The sequence below is a fragment of the Asterias rubens genome, chromosome 15, assembly GCF_902459465.1.
Source record: "Asterias rubens chromosome 15, eAstRub1.3, whole genome shotgun sequence".
Taxonomy (NCBI): domain Eukaryota; kingdom Metazoa; phylum Echinodermata; class Asteroidea; order Forcipulatida; family Asteriidae; genus Asterias; species Asterias rubens.
In genome coordinates this window covers 9,267,242-9,282,835 of record NC_047076.1, presented here as the reverse complement: position 1 = coordinate 9,282,835, position 15,594 = coordinate 9,267,242, and the positions used below count along the sequence as shown (strand labels likewise).

Here is a 15,594-nt window from a genome sequence, read left to right as displayed (position 1 = left end):
ACGTGCAGACATGGTTTCCCTTGAGATGACCCCCGACCCTGACAAGTTGCGTCATGCTCTATTTTTAACCGTGGGTGATACCTGACCTAAGAGACGTCAATGAATCTTTTGTCAGGGAACCAGACTAAAATGATGAATGTTATTTATTATCATTGCATCAAATGGAATCACTGGATCTAGCGGCAGGGACCTGACAGGGATAAAGACAGGGGCTCAGTCTAACACAGAGTGAGCACTGATCACAAGTTTGGCAGAGGTATTGGAAACGCAAGGGGGGCCAGGTGCCGCAAATGCTTGGTATACAAGTTCGCTCCGAGTTTATGAGTTTGACCATACACACCGGGTGTGCTTGAGAGAAAAGCTGAGAACCTGTGTATGGCTTAGATATTACCGCATCCAATGATCAACTTATGGGGACCATGCAACAATGGGAGACTTTGGAACGCTAGGTGGCAGCAGACCTCCCCGGTAAATTGTCATTGTTACGTAGTTCCGAGCATGCACGCATTACCGAGAACAATGGATTTTACCTGGTAAGTCTGCTGCCACCAAGCGTCCCGAAAGTCCACAACTAGTCATTCGTGCTAAAATAAATACGCGAGCAAGCCTACTCAGAATCGTCATCACGAAGATATTTTTTACACAAATTCTAGCCGTTCCGGAAAGAAATATAATGTAAAAAGGCTCATATCGTCCTCACAAAATTATTGGACTTGAACATACTATACATTATAAAACTCAAGGGCTTTTTAGTTTAATGCTTTTCGTGTCTATGGCAAAAAAAGTCTATGCGACACAAAGAATTCCCCCTCACTCAGTAACATTCACTAACTTTTCTTGAAGAAATACAATGGAAAACGGTCATATCTTCCCAATAAATTACAGGGTTCGCACATACTGTACACCGCTGACGAGCCCTACTCAAGGGCTACAAGTTCATCGTTTCGTGTCTCTGGCATAGACCTGACAGATGCCAGCGGACAAAAGCGTGAGCCACATTTGAGCCACACGGTTTGAACACGCAAGGGGGCGGGCTTCCGAAAATGGTTGGCAAATAACGCTAGTTCGCTCCGAGTTTGAAAGTTTGACCTTAACTGCTGAACTAGGTATGCTAGAGAGAAAACCTGAGTACCTGTATGTGGCTTTGATAATCCTGCATCCGTTGATCCGATGATTAGAAGAAGTCTTGCAAGCAAGCCTACTCAGAACAGTAAATTTTAGCCGTTCTAGAAAGAAATACAATGTAAAACGGCTCATCCTCAATTAATCACTGGATTCGCACATACTATGTACCACTGTTGCATAAGCCTATAAACGCGACCAACGCGGTCAAAGAGCTATCCCCACACCCTAATTTTGGCAAGGCTTAAATGTAAGCTACTCTGGAAAACAATACAGTGTAGAAAGGCTCCAAGTCTATCCAGTTCAACACGTTTACACACAATCATTATGGTGTAAGGTTACAAGGCAAATACTATATATGCGTGTGATACAAATCTACTAAATTCCAGCTGATTATATTATAACTAAAAACCACATTTTGTCTGTTAAATCTTAAATTATTAGGTCTTTATTGGAATGACAACTTACCCGGAACTATGGTCAACAATGTGGTATAAGCAGGGTGGGCCAGATTGCCTTGGCGCTATATCATGCTGGGCTTACCGGGGCGAGAGCAGTGGGAACCCACGGGCCACCGTAGCCATTCTGCCCGGCCCAGCTGAGCTCGGCGCCCGCTCTGCGGTCACTCTTTCCGGTGTCAAGCTGAACCTCCATCAAAGGCGATGAACAATGTCCGTATCATGCCACAATATTTTCATGCATTCTGAATAAAAATATAAATATCAAATTGAGTCAAATTAGATATTCCTTTTGGTAATAATTAATGAAAAAGTGGTAGCATAATACGGAAATCTTTCCAATGTTAGGTAGGCCCATTGTGACTCTATAATCAACGCACGTAAAATACCCAAGTACACTTATTGCAAATAGACGGGAGAGAAGTGGTTCGCCCCGGTGCTTTCATTTTCACTACCTTGTGGAGACCAAGGAGAAAACAAAAAAGGGAGAATAAAAGGACTCCATAGGGAAATTCTAAAGACCTGAGTGCTCCACAAGGAATTTTGTGTACAAAGTCTATGGGAAGATCTACAGAACAGGGACAATGGAAAGAACAAAAGATGTCTCCTCAGGGATGCAAAAAAGGGAATATGTGGGTCATACAGTGCATTCAACTATCTTTAATCATGAAGGCTGCACTACAAAGGAAGAAGAAGAAGAAGGAGCATGTCGAAGGATCCATGTTTGTTACATTTCAAAGTTGAAAGCTTAATAAGGGTATCTGTGAACGAAACGTCTTGGCTTCGAAGCATAGGCCTAACTCATGTGGTAGGGAACAACTTTGGGACCAAACAGCAGACAAAAAGACTTACATTTCAAAGACGGAAAGCTTAAAGTCACCATAGAATTTTTATTTGTTCAAACATAAGAGTATAAAAAATTATGTTAAGTAACAATAAAACAATTTTTTTAGTAACTGTTTGTCACGATTTATATGTTTAAATTTGTTTTAAAGTTGTTTGGGGAGTTGACTCCACCTACCCTTTTTGTGACGTCAATCGAGGCAGACTTTGCCATGATGCGCAGAGTAAACACACGTGCAAAGTACTTGCAAGTCCAAGTCATTGAGTTTGTACGCTTCGAAAAAGTTGTTTGCTTGCATTCGTATTGCTACTGGATGCAGCAAAACAACTAAAGATGGAGCCAGTCTGCATGGCTGGTCAAACTCACAAGAAAAAAAAAAACCTAGTGGTCCAGTCCGACGTCTTTTTCAGCGCTGTGCAGCATTTTCTCTTCAAATATCGCGCCTCGATTGACGTCACGAACAGCGCCCTCTCGGGTCGGGCTTATTTTCAAATTTGTAAATTACATGAAAACTAATTTTTGTAAACCTTAGTTAATTGTTTTTTTCATATTCCATTCATCAAAACACATATTTTAGTGACAAAAGTTTCATTTTGACAAAATACCACTTCCAGGTGACTTTAATAAGAGTATCTGTGAACAAACCGTCTTGGCTTCGAAATACATGCCTTACTCATGTGGGAAGGAACAACTTTGGGTACCAAACAGCAGACGAAAAGACTTGGGAAGAACTTATGACCACTCCATACATACCAGAGGGACAGTTAAATCACTTGAACAGTGCAAAGTTATTTCTATACTGATTGTGCGGTTTCACACTGCTATATATTGCTCAACACAGACAAGATAGGATAAACTGTTGGCTCAAGTATACAAAGCAATCTTTAATACGAAACAAGCCGAAATTAGGAATTTAAAATAAAACATAAAATAGTACAGGTATAATTTTCCATAAACACATTAATTAAAAGTGAGGTGATTCTCAAAACGCTTTTACTGTATACCAAAATCTGTTGTACTTCTTACCTAAGTTTCAATTTAATTTTATCAGTGATTACCAAACGTTATATTCCCCTACCTCTCCTTCAATGCGTCCTAACGGAACTTAACTCGTCTTAAAAAGTCCTAAGATTAATCCTAAGTTAGGAAGAGTTTGGTGAAATCGACGCAGGGCACATTTTGGTAATTGTCAAAGACCAGTATCTTCACTTGGTGTACCCCAACATGCATGCATGCATAAAATGATATCAAGTCTGTGAACAATTGCACTCAATTGATCATAAAAGTTGCAAAAGAATGATGACAGAAAAAAAACTTCGTTGTTTCACAAAATAATTTGTTTGCTTTCAGATGCGTAAAACATGCTTCAGGCCTGAGGTATTTTAATATTTAAGTGAGAAATTACCTCTTTCTTTAAGACTATACGCTACTTCAGGGGAGTGTAATACTACCAACAGCTCTCCATGATTGCTCGTTACCAAACAAGCTTTTATGCGAACAATTATTTTCAGTAGTTATCAATAGCGTCAATTGCCTTTTAAGGAAGTAATCTCGAAAAGACTTATCAAGGACAACACGACAAGTTTCTGTCAGACTTGAAGTAAGATTGCTGCTGACAGGTTTCAACAAACAGGGTAAGTCAATAATCTGTTTGTATATAGCGTTTCCTCAAAAAGAAAGAAGGGAAAAAACACTGAAAAGGGTGAATCAAACCCGAATAAATTCAACAGGGCGTAAACGTAATGCGTAATTTAATACACATGATCGGGTGGATGGTATTTAATGTTAGCTTGGACATGTCAACACATTGAGTGTTATTACTTAAAGCCCTGGACATTTGGTAATAATTGTCAAAGACCAGTATTCACACTTGATAATTATCAACATTTGCATAAAATAACAAACCTGTGAAAATTTTGACTAAATAGGAGGTCATCGAAGTTGCAAAATTATAATGAAAAAAAAACAAAAAACAAAACTTGTTGCACAAATTATTTCATGTGTGCTTTCAAAAAGCTTCAGGTCTGAAATATTTTAATATTTGAGTGAGAATTTACCTCTCATAAACTACATTACTTTAGAGGGAGCAATTTCTCACAACTCTCCATTGCCAGTTATACCAACCAAGCAAGTTTTTATGCTAATAATTATGTTGAGTAATTATCAATAATGTACATTATTGCCTAAGTATATAAATCAAACTGGGGGGCTCATCTCTGTGAAAGCAAAGTAATGCTTAAAGTGTTTTTACCATTTGTCATAAAATAATGTAAGCAATGCATGTTTCACAAAATAATAAAAATGCGACAGAAATTGAAGTTGCCTTGTATATCTCAAAAAAGAAATCGGAAACAAATATTCCATTTACGGTATCATATAGCCGTTACTGATTCCTTTAAAGACAGTGGACACTAATGGTAATTGTCAAAGACTAGTCTTCACAGTTGGTGTATCTCAACATTATGCATAAAGTCACATACCTGTGAAAATTTGAGCTCAATCGGTCGTCGAAGTTGCGAGGTATTAATGAAAGAAAAAGAAAAAAACTTGTCACACCATGGTCACACGAAGTTGTGTGCCTTAAGATGTTTGATTTCGAGGCCTCAAATTATAAATCTGAGGTCTCGAAAACAAATTTGTGGAAAATTACTTCTTTCTTGAAAACTACGTCACTTCAGAGGGAGCCGTTTCTCACCAAATTTTATACTATCAACCTCTCCCCATTACTCGTTACCAAGTAAGGTTTTATGCCAATAATTATTTCGAGTAATTACCAATAGTGTCCACTACCTTAACAATATTTGCACCAAACTGCAAATTCAAAGTTGTTAATTTATATGATAAGGCCTACATTTCTACTTCTTATCCCCTTTAAATCGGTTGAGAAGTCTTTATTAACTGGGGCTTCGCCTGACTGCAGACCCTGACGGGTGTTTGGCGCGAGTTATTGTGGACCTGTCACAAATATGAATGAAGGGGGACTGACAGAGCTAAAACCACACAAAGCTTCTTCATCCGACTACCCCGCCTCGACCCATTCTACTCAGTCAACAATACCCTTTAACGAGCGTCTCTGCACGGGCTGAGTGACAGCCATGAGCTCGCCCCTGATCCACGTAAAGCCTGGCTGGAGTTTTTGTTCTGGACTGGTGGCCACCGTTGCACGCCAGTCAAACTAAATTCAATCAGGCAGCCGTTTGTTTGTTTCACCAATTGCTTTGAACATTAAGAGCCCAGGGAATTTAGATTTTCCCTTGTTGATGAGCTAGGTGACAAGACTGTGAAAACTAGACGGAATACCAATCCTTGGATTACTTGTGAGGAGGACATCAGTCTAGCAACATCACTTGCTCTTCGAGTTAATCACCAAAGTTGAAAAATTTATTGAACTCCAAATTTTTCTGATAATCTTCTTCTGATAATATTTTGTACAACATGACAGTCACTTTGAGCTTCCTGTTTGCCTGCGGCTTGGTTGTGATAACCGCTTTACCAGCCGTCGAAGGGTACTTTTTGGCGTGGACGTATGGAAGGCACAGTGGAACAAGCAGCGATGCCTCGATAGAGGATGACACTCGAATCAACCACCCGAGAAACGTCTACAACAGAGCCACGAGAGACGACAATGCCACAACGGAGGATGAAGTGAGTATTTATTTTTCTAAGACTGAATATTTCTAGAATGTGCACCCCATAAGATATCCGTTAGCAGTTTTTTGCAAAAAAAATGCTAATTTTTAAATTAGGGTCACGACTTATGCGCACAATAAACATGTCAAAACAAAGGAGTCTTTAAGGCGAAATAGTTGTGGTTTTAAGAAAGTTTTTCAAACTAGGTTGTTGTTTGCAGCTGATCAGGCAAGAGTAGACATAATCTTACTTTTGTGTGTGCAATTTTGCTGATGATTTTTTTTTCTCCCTGACACCCACAGTTGTTGGAAGTTTGCAAGAGTGACCGTACGTGCGGGCGGGGTTTGTACTGTGACTATCATTACGGAAACTGCGTCCAGCACAAACTTGAACTAGAGCCATGCCGTCGTGACGGTCACTGTGACCGGGGACTGGAGTGTCGATTCGGAACGTGTCAGAAGGTTCTCAAACTGGGAATGGAAGGTGAGCTTATACTTCAACAAATAATCCTTAAGATTTTGGAAAATTGTCCGCTGCCTGCCAACGATGTATCCACCCTAACTTTGGTCATAATATTACATTGAGTTTTATTCTTACCGAACATTAAGGGTTCTCGCACATGCAGCCAGAAAACAGACAGAAATGTACATTCCAGAAGGCTCAAAAATGTGTCACAAATTTGATGGCAGGATAAAAGAAATATCACAACAGTGTTATTCGAGTTATTACATTTACTTTAATCCTCTATACTGACCGACTTTTCAATCCACTTGGTTTGGAGTGAAAGATGAACCAAACGCAGCCTGCGATTTGATTGGCTATTAATTACTCATCGACATTGATTGACCAGTTGTTTTGCCATTAGCAGAAACCTGTAACCACAATGAATGGTTTCAAAAAGTTGTATGCCACGAAAATACACCGAAATTGAATATTTAACAACTGGGTGGTCGTATCGTGATTCAGCTGGGGCAAAACACATCATAACTCTTTGTGTATTTGTTGTGTTTACTTGAAGTGTAACTTGTTTACGTCGAGTAAATACGTTTAACAATATACTTTGCTCTCGCCTGTGGGCTCTATTTTGACACCCTCTCCAAAATTACACAATTTAAATTAGGCTAATTTGATCTACTTCACCTAATGTTACCCCTTGATTTCCAGAAACTATGCTCCATCCTTGAAAATAATTGGGGTTGGAAGTCTAGGAAACTGTCAGGTCCAATAATCGTGCCTTTGGTTCTTGAATGAGACAAGGAGGAGGTGGGAGTCGTGCTTGGTGCACGGGTCTGTTAACTGCTATAAACAACCCCTCCCCTTATTGTTCCGTTCGACAATGCCTTTTTGATTGCCGTGTATTGAAGGAGGTGTTGGATTGTGAAGATTCATTGGAAGGATTTCCATTTAAATTAGTGGGATCCTGTATTGTGTTTCATTAATCTGGTATTGTTGCGAATATTGAGACTGATTGGGAACTACGTAGTGTGGGGGGGGGGGGGGGGTACAAACAGACTGGTGGCACCTGTACATGAAAACGTCCCGTGAGAGAAAGTTCCCCATTACTGTGACAGACAATCAACACTAGTGCCAAATTCTTCTAATTGCTAAGCTTTTCTTTAGGGCCTTGTCTCATGAGTCAACTTTTTGCAACTTTGGAGACAACTAGCTGCAGTGCATGCTACAGGGCCACTTTGGCAGATTGTTTAAATAATGTCTTACCATGGAATAAGGGCCTTGCTCTTTGGTCTTAATACGATCCAAATATGTGAACTTTTAAAATGCCTTGTCTTCTTTGAGATTGCAGTGTGGAACTGGTTGCATGTAAATTGCGTCGTGATAACCCTTAGACTTCAAATAAACATACATAGTATACTCAAGTCTTGATACGAATTCAAACCGAGTTTGGATTGATAAAACAGTCTGACCTCCTTTTAGTAGCAGTATTCAATGTCCTTGTTGCGTACTGGGAACCTGACAAAATGAATACAGCATTGACAATACTTGTACATCTATTGCTTGGTCAATAATGCCCTTCCCAACTATCTAGAAAAACGGTGCAAGGTCTTTTAGTTTTAAAACTTGACACCAGAAAGACAGTTCCTACGAGCTGAGTTGCGGTGTCCACTCATTGCAACGATAATAATTCCCAAAACCCAGGGGGAGCGCATTGGTATGTCATTTTGGGGGAGAGAGAAAACCCGAGCAAATAAGAACACACGGAGAGTTTCCCTTCGAACCCACACAATCACGACTGTCACTCCCTATTGTTGCGAGAGATCGTTACCCGCTGTTTTCATTGTAGGGGGTCCCCCGGGTGAGCTGTCAACCCGTTTGAGTGGCAGGCTGGTAATAGTAATGCTTCTTTACAAGGGACAAACCAAAATCCGAGTTGTTGTATGGTTTCGGTAACTTCATCCTTATTTTTTTGTCAACGTGCGCAGATATTTTAAGGTCTTATAGTTTACTTATTATTATTACACGAGAGGTTTGCAAACTTTACTGGGCTTTTATACCCTTTATAATATCAAAACTAACGTACAATTCACCATTAGACTAATCCTGAATATTTCCGATAGCACAACCGTACGTTTATAATAGTTACCGCATCGGAAACAATTAAGGAATTAATATCGTAAACCAATGTTCAACTTGTTTGTGCTTTGTTGTTGAGTACATGGCATGTCATGATACCATGACAGAAATTTACAAATTGGAAGCTGTACGTTACGTAGACTACCCAAGCGCAGCAAACGGACGACAATATCTCTGCAAAGCACACACTAAACCACACACTCGTATGAAGAAAGATAAAAAAAACAAACTAGTTGGTCTAGATTTCAGTTGACACAACCATTATTGTTCGTCGACCCACAAAAGAAAGCAAAATCCCATACTGTTTATCCTGTTGTCAATTTGTCAATCTCGCTCAGGAACGAGAACAATACACTTCAGGTTTCCCTTTTGGGAGCTTTGCGGCAATTTCTCATTTCAGTTGTCAGGGACGGTTTTTTTTCTGCTGGTGTTTTATTTTGTTACTGTTACGAAGGCCGGTCTCGGTGTTCCTTTTCACCTTTTGACAGTTGTTGGATTTAGAGAGAAGTGCTCAGGGCGAAGTTGCATGTAACTGACAAGCGTAAACCCCTATTATTAAGTGCAGTACTTCGCTGACTTAAGGGTACTTTGTATTTTGACTGAACGTGTAATCTATGATTATTTGATGCACCATTAACTCTTTTATAAGTGAAAGTATTTAATTTAAATGCTTTTTAAGTACAGGACCAAATTTATAAACTCTGTAAGCACATAAATAATAAGCACAACAAAGTATTTCTTAGCACAAAAAAAACCCCAGCCTTAATGAGGCTGATATTGCTGTGGCTGTGCCCTCATTTTTTCTTTTCTGTGTAAAAGCCAATGGACCCTTCCCATGAAATATGCTAATAATATTCACGCATGCGTACAGACCCTGTTGGTTGGCAAACGCCATAGAGTTGTGCACTAAGCAGACGCGCAATCGCGTCTGCGTCACGCACCAATTAGCCGTGTATAAAACAGCGCGACGTTCCCTCATTTTGCTAACCAAAACGTTAGTGCGCACGCGCTACGTGCAATTTACATATTTCATGGGAAGGGTCTATTGTCCAGCAGTGTTTCCTGCTTAACTGCTTTGATAAAAAACGGGCCTTGAATGAAGTTACACATCGAATGCTTCATGTCGTTAAACACAAATCATAGGCTAAGCCACGCATTGATGCCATAAAAAGGCCACGGACATTTGCTGTATTTACGAGCCACGCTCAAACACCAAATCAACAACTCGAGAAGACCTACTTATAATTTCTTCAACAATATTACAACCAAGAAAGAACATATCTCTTTTTACGTCGTGCATCGTTGTTTTCCTCAAGTCCTACGGATGCAAATGTATTTCAATGACGTAGAAAGAAAAACTTATTTGACTCTTCTATTTATCTTACAGGGGCGCGATGCAAGAACGACAAGGACTGCGGCGATAACATGTGCTGCGCTAAGCAACACGGAGAATCCGTTTGCAAGAGAAGATTACCCCTTAACGCAAAGTGCTACGTTCCGGAGGGAGGAGTGGAGTATACAATAGACAGCATTTGCCCGTGTGTAGATGGGCTCGTCTGCAGGAGAACGCACCAAAGTAGAGAGTAAGTTTTATCGTAGGCACACACACAACACAAACACAAAGGCGAAAGTTTGGGAAAGTTTAGAGTAAATACTTTAAAAAAATTGTTTGAAGCAATTAAAATCTTTTGGGAAAATCGAACCTTCGTAGAACTTTGTCAACTCAGCCGCACAAAGAATATTTCATACGTTCTTCAAAACAAAGGCCTACGACCAAGGGGGTAGCAAATTCCAAATTCTGGCAAAGCAAAAAGGGGGGAAATGGAACAGAGAAAGCAAGAAAGCACTTTTTATCAGGTATTTGAACTTTTTAAAAATTCCGGTGTGACATTTTGGGAAAATACCCCCCTCTCGGACACCTCCCTTTCACCACCACAAAGTCTTACCCATTCAACAAAAGCTCACGATGCTAATCATGTAATTATTTCTTTTTTTTCCAGAGAGGATTTCGTTTGGCAGTTCTGGACCGACTATGACCACATGCGATGCACGCCACTCCATGCGGAACCATCCAAATGATGTCGTCACATAATTCTATCCAAGACACCACATCAACAAACAAACTAAACAAAGTATTTGTAAATCTTAGATGTATATAATGAGCTTATAAAGTTTTGAGACAAAGAATTAACTTCAAAAGTTAACTATGATATGAACTCCTTTTTTGAAATGTTTACTTTTATTTTTGTTTAAATACGAATTGCTCACTCAAAAACTGTAAATGTTGTATTTATAAGGTGAGTGGCAATGTAACTCTTATAGGGCAGTCCTTTGGTATTGACCTAGCCCACCTTGGGCTGTAAAATGGCTCTCTTTTAACATCAGTCTCATCACATGTATTGACCCAACAAGTTTGTTCCACAATGATAATTTCCCTGTTTTAAATCAGCCTCGTTGACAAATACCACAACAATGACACTACCTTTCTTATTCTACACTTTCTAAATCCTTCAAACCTACACCTTAGTTTTGCTTGATTTTGAATGACATAATTGACGATTCAGTAAGGTTTTTCTTATCGACATGCCTTCAGATTTGAGTTAACGGGAAAAGTATCTTAATAGCAATGTTACAAACAAAACACTGTCCATTAAAAGCAAGTTATTACCAATAAAATTAGTAAAATAACTTGTTAAAGATCAATGGGGAGCTGTTGACATTATGAGAAGCTAACCCTAATATTAGAGAAATTGTGTATTTTTTAAGAAAGATGTAATTTTCACCCTCGACATTTGAATATGAGAAACTAACACAAGCATTATATTTGGCTCTATGGAAAAAGTAGGAACAAAAGTTCAAGTACAGGGCTTTCTGTAATAATATGATAGACTTTTCAGGCTATTTAAATTTCTGATTTTTCCAAGGGCAAACAAAATTGGGAATGCCTGCTAATAACTTATCATGTATCTGAAAGCACAGCAAAAATTGTGCTTCTGACCAATTGAGAAAAAATGTTCACATACTTGAAATTGTAGGCAAAGGTTGTGATATACATAGTAAAGAAACTTGTTGACAACTACCAAAAGTGCACCCTGCAAAACATGATATTAATATTTCAGCTCAACAACAAAAGTGCTTGTTTTGTTTTGCCACTGGGCCTACTAAAGGTCTTCACAACCTGGGGGGCAATTTCATAGCGCTGCTTCAGCACAAATCTGCATCTAAGGACAACAAAATTATGCTTACCAAATTAAGGTTACCAGCCAAAATAATGTGTCACATGTACAATAATTGTGACTGGTATCCTGCTCATTTCAGCTAATAGCGGAATGTATCAAGCAATATTTTCTGCTAACAGCTCTATTAAATTGGTTTCAGATAATTGGTCGCCTCGCTGGTAAATCAAGAGTACCGTGGAGATTTCGTTAGCAATTTTGAATCACACCGTAAACTAAATTGACCAACATCACTAACAATTCTTGTATTATACTGTATAGAATGATATGAATGTGATATTCATATCTTTTAACATTTGTACCATTTATAACACGCCAAAAATTAAATCATACTTCCTTATAAAACTAAACAGCTTTTCTGTTATTGCTATCTTTAACAGTCCATTTCGGTGTCTAATCTTCTCTAGGTAACCCATTGGAAATCTTATTCAAAGAAAAGTTTAGATTTGTAAAGAAAACAAAAACTTTAAAATCAGCGAAGTCACAAAGTAAGCCCAAACTCTGTGGGAAAACCATGGTGGATATTTCTTCAAATTGGAGAAACATCACAACAACGGGCCAGAAATTGAACTAATGTGAGACTATGGAACACTAGTGACAGCCGTCGATTTCACAAAACTCTTCCTAACTTAAAAGTGCGTGGAAAATGATAGCTTTGAGGGACGGAAACACATATACTTTATAAAACAAGCCCTACTGATTCCAAATAAAATATTACTTTACCATTATCTGTGTATTTGCACTGGAAAAAGAAACGACAACCCTGGCACTCGCATGACCCCCTCCGCCCCCATAAGGGACCATGGATAAATTATGTCACGGGAACGACCGCGTCGCGACGCGTTCCTTTGCGTGACAAATCGAACAAAAGAAAAACTACGGAGTGGAACGCGTTCTCCTCAACCACCGGGTCTCGAGGAAGACCCACTGTATAACAAAGGAACAATGGTGTAGGCCGAAAACCACTGTGTAGTTATAATCGGCTTATCTGGGTAGATAAACCCAAGTTGTAGCCCTTTTCACACAATAAGTCAAAACACAACCGCAGATTAAAAAATAAAAAATACTACGTCTTTGCACGACCGCCATGCAAAATAATCCCCCAAAGTAAAACAAAGTCAATAGGAAAAACATCTTACAGTAAACAGTAAAACTATACTCTTTTTTGTACATCCAAGGTGTCCAAAATGTTTCATGTTTGAACAATGAAGCCAACACGTTATGAAGTTTTTCTTAAACACGCTTAATATTTCCCAAGGAACTGCTGAAAATTCACCACGTTGCCCAAGGTACCAGCGACGGCACCAATGTTGTATGAGTTTAGCTCGGGCACCAACGCTGGTTAGTATTGCAATTTTCGGACACCAGATTCTCCCGAAAGTCTTAATCTCAAGGCGGTTGAAACTAATTTCGTAAGCTGTTGCGCAATTTTTCCAACGGAGGGCGGCTCTCCCGCTATCACATTGTTTAGGAAAGCCCTCTAGCGATCAATGTTTCTTGCATTATAGTTTGTTGCACGCAAAATAACAAGACTACTAGGCCTGAATATTGAAAACACTGTGTGTGAGTGTGTAGCTAGATGGAGTGTTTGTGTACTACGATGTAATTGTGCGTTGTGTTTTGTGTGATTGCGAGCCGGTCAGCATGATTTTGCGGTACCTTTTTGAACGAATTTTGTAAGTGTAATCATCTCTGTAAACACGGGTCCTAATGTAACAATTAGATGTAGATCTAAATAAGTTGGCGATGATTTCAAATTTAAGAATAATTAATAGTCACCACTTCAACTTGTTATGGCAGTAGCATATTATTGTATTAGCTTTGGCAAACTTGAGGGTTGGCTGTACATGGACATCTCCAACCCATTGTCTGGTGTATACCTGAGCTAGACCGCAAACACTAATCCTTCACCCCTTCGTGGCTTACTTGCAAGCTGCCTTGTCCATGTAATCTGAACAACAAAAGGCACCAACAATAGAGTTCGATAATGAGGGACCTTAAAAATCAGTGAAGCGCTTAACCCATCTTGGGACGGGCGCGTGACAATTTTGGGACGGACTCGTTCTAGAACGAGTCTGACCGCGGGCGGCCGCGTTCTTAATTTATCCATGGTCCCTAACGTAAAAGTAGGACATTGAGATAATGATATGCACGTGACCCCAAAAACGTCATAAAGGAGATCGAGTCACGTGACGCGGAAGTACAGACAGGAGCTTCAACGTGTGTGTGTATGCTGTGTTTCACCGTAGCAACACGTGTATGTGCATATGCTGTGTTTCGCCGTAGCGATGCGAGCTTCACAATTTTATCCTCTGGTTGTATCCCAGTTTAGTATCATTAGGTGTTCGGCCAACAGCCGAACAACTATTGTTATTGTTCTGTTTTTTTTTTTTTTCCTCGCGTTCTTCTTTCCCTGCGAACCTTCTCCAGCAATTTTAAACAAAAGTAAAGCTTGTACAAACTTAAAACTTACTATGTACATAGGCAATAGTGAGTAGACGAAACCGCCACTTTTTGGGAATGATGACGTCATTGATGACGTCATGGCAAGGTTTTTAAAGTTGAAAAACGACATTTGCTTTTCGCTGTATCTCAACGAATATCAATGCTATGATGTTCATACTTGGGCATCAGATAGATAAAGACTTGGACAACATTTGAAAAGTTAACGCCAAAATCGTTTGACCTCATCTTCCGGTCGTACCGGAAGGTCAAACTCTGCCTTTGTGTTTTTTGTGTTTTTTGTGAAAAAAGACAATTTGTTGTCATAACTCAAGATTGATATGGAATTTAACATTGAAACTCATCAGACAATTGAACCTTAATAATAAGACCACACAAACTTAATGATGTCATGATGACGTCATCAGGTTTTGAATTACAACAAATCAAAGTTAAATATTTTAAAGAAATCATAACTCCTGAACCACATGGTGGATTTTGACAATCTACATATCATCGGACAGGTCGATCAAACTTCAAAAAACGCTACACACAAAATGACCCCATTTGACCTTGACTTCCGGTTCAAACCAAAAGTTGAACAATTTTACAATTTTTGATCTCTAAAACTACGTAACATTTCAACATAAATTTTGCATCCCGTTATAGATGAGTGATCCTGCTCAAACTTTCCCACAGAGATGATACCAATTTGACCTGAAACTCTGGTCGAAATCGGACGATAAAGCCCACGGATGTGTTGACCCGCGTGATAACTGCGTACACTGCAAAAGCGCTTTGGCTGGCCGTTCCGCTCCATTGATCACACCTTTATCAGTCCACGAGGCCTGTGTGTTCTGCTTGGAATAGTGCATCGTTTGACTGTACGCGTGATTTCCATTCATGTTTTGACAAGTCTCAGGTCATTGTACTTACAACGTAGCGCTAGTTTAATGGTGTACCAACATTTTACAATTGAAGTCCGCTCATATCATATTCGGCGTCAAATTGTTCCCCTGTTCGCCCTTCTCATGGCTTAATTATCAAAACGGAATTAAAGATGAAGCTTCGCTGAGATGGCCACCTACTTCAGTGATACGTATGACTTTTAATTATGTGAGAAAATGCAACCAGAAAAAGACAATCATTGGTTATGTTTTGATCAAACACCGGGAGCCGGATTCGTGACATCGACTCGTGAAGGGTGTTTCTAACCGGCACTCACGGCAGTGTTTAGCGCGCTACACGGTAAAGCTTTGTGTACAAATCA

General features: G+C 39.5%; 1 protein-coding gene across 1 annotated transcript; it reads left to right on the top strand.

The window, feature by feature from the left end:
- The first annotated feature begins 5,600 nt into the window (after positions 1-5,600).
- LOC117299807 (dickkopf-related protein 3-like) lies at positions 5,601-11,907 on the top strand. Its single transcript, XM_033783330.1, has 4 exons — positions 5,601-6,069; positions 6,357-6,537; positions 10,034-10,229; positions 10,647-11,907. The coding sequence occupies exons 1-4, from the start codon at positions 5,860-5,862 to the stop codon at positions 10,723-10,725; spliced, it is 666 nt and encodes a 221-aa protein (XP_033639221.1). The 5' UTR covers positions 5,601-5,859; the 3' UTR covers positions 10,726-11,907.
- Positions 11,908-15,594: the final 3,687 nt, after the last annotated feature.

Excerpts from the sequence above, each read along its gene's own strand:
- LOC117299807 (XM_033783330.1), top strand. The coding sequence starts at position 5,860 with ATGACAGTCACTTTGAGCTTCCTGTTTGCCTGCGGCTTGGTTGTGATA. Across the intron at positions 6,070-6,356 it reads ATGCCACAACGGAGGATGAA|TTGTTGGAAGTTTGCAAGAG; the intron begins GTGAGTATTTAT and ends TGACACCCACAG. Across the intron at positions 6,538-10,033 it reads TCTCAAACTGGGAATGGAAG|GGGCGCGATGCAAGAACGAC; the intron begins GTGAGCTTATAC and ends TTTATCTTACAG.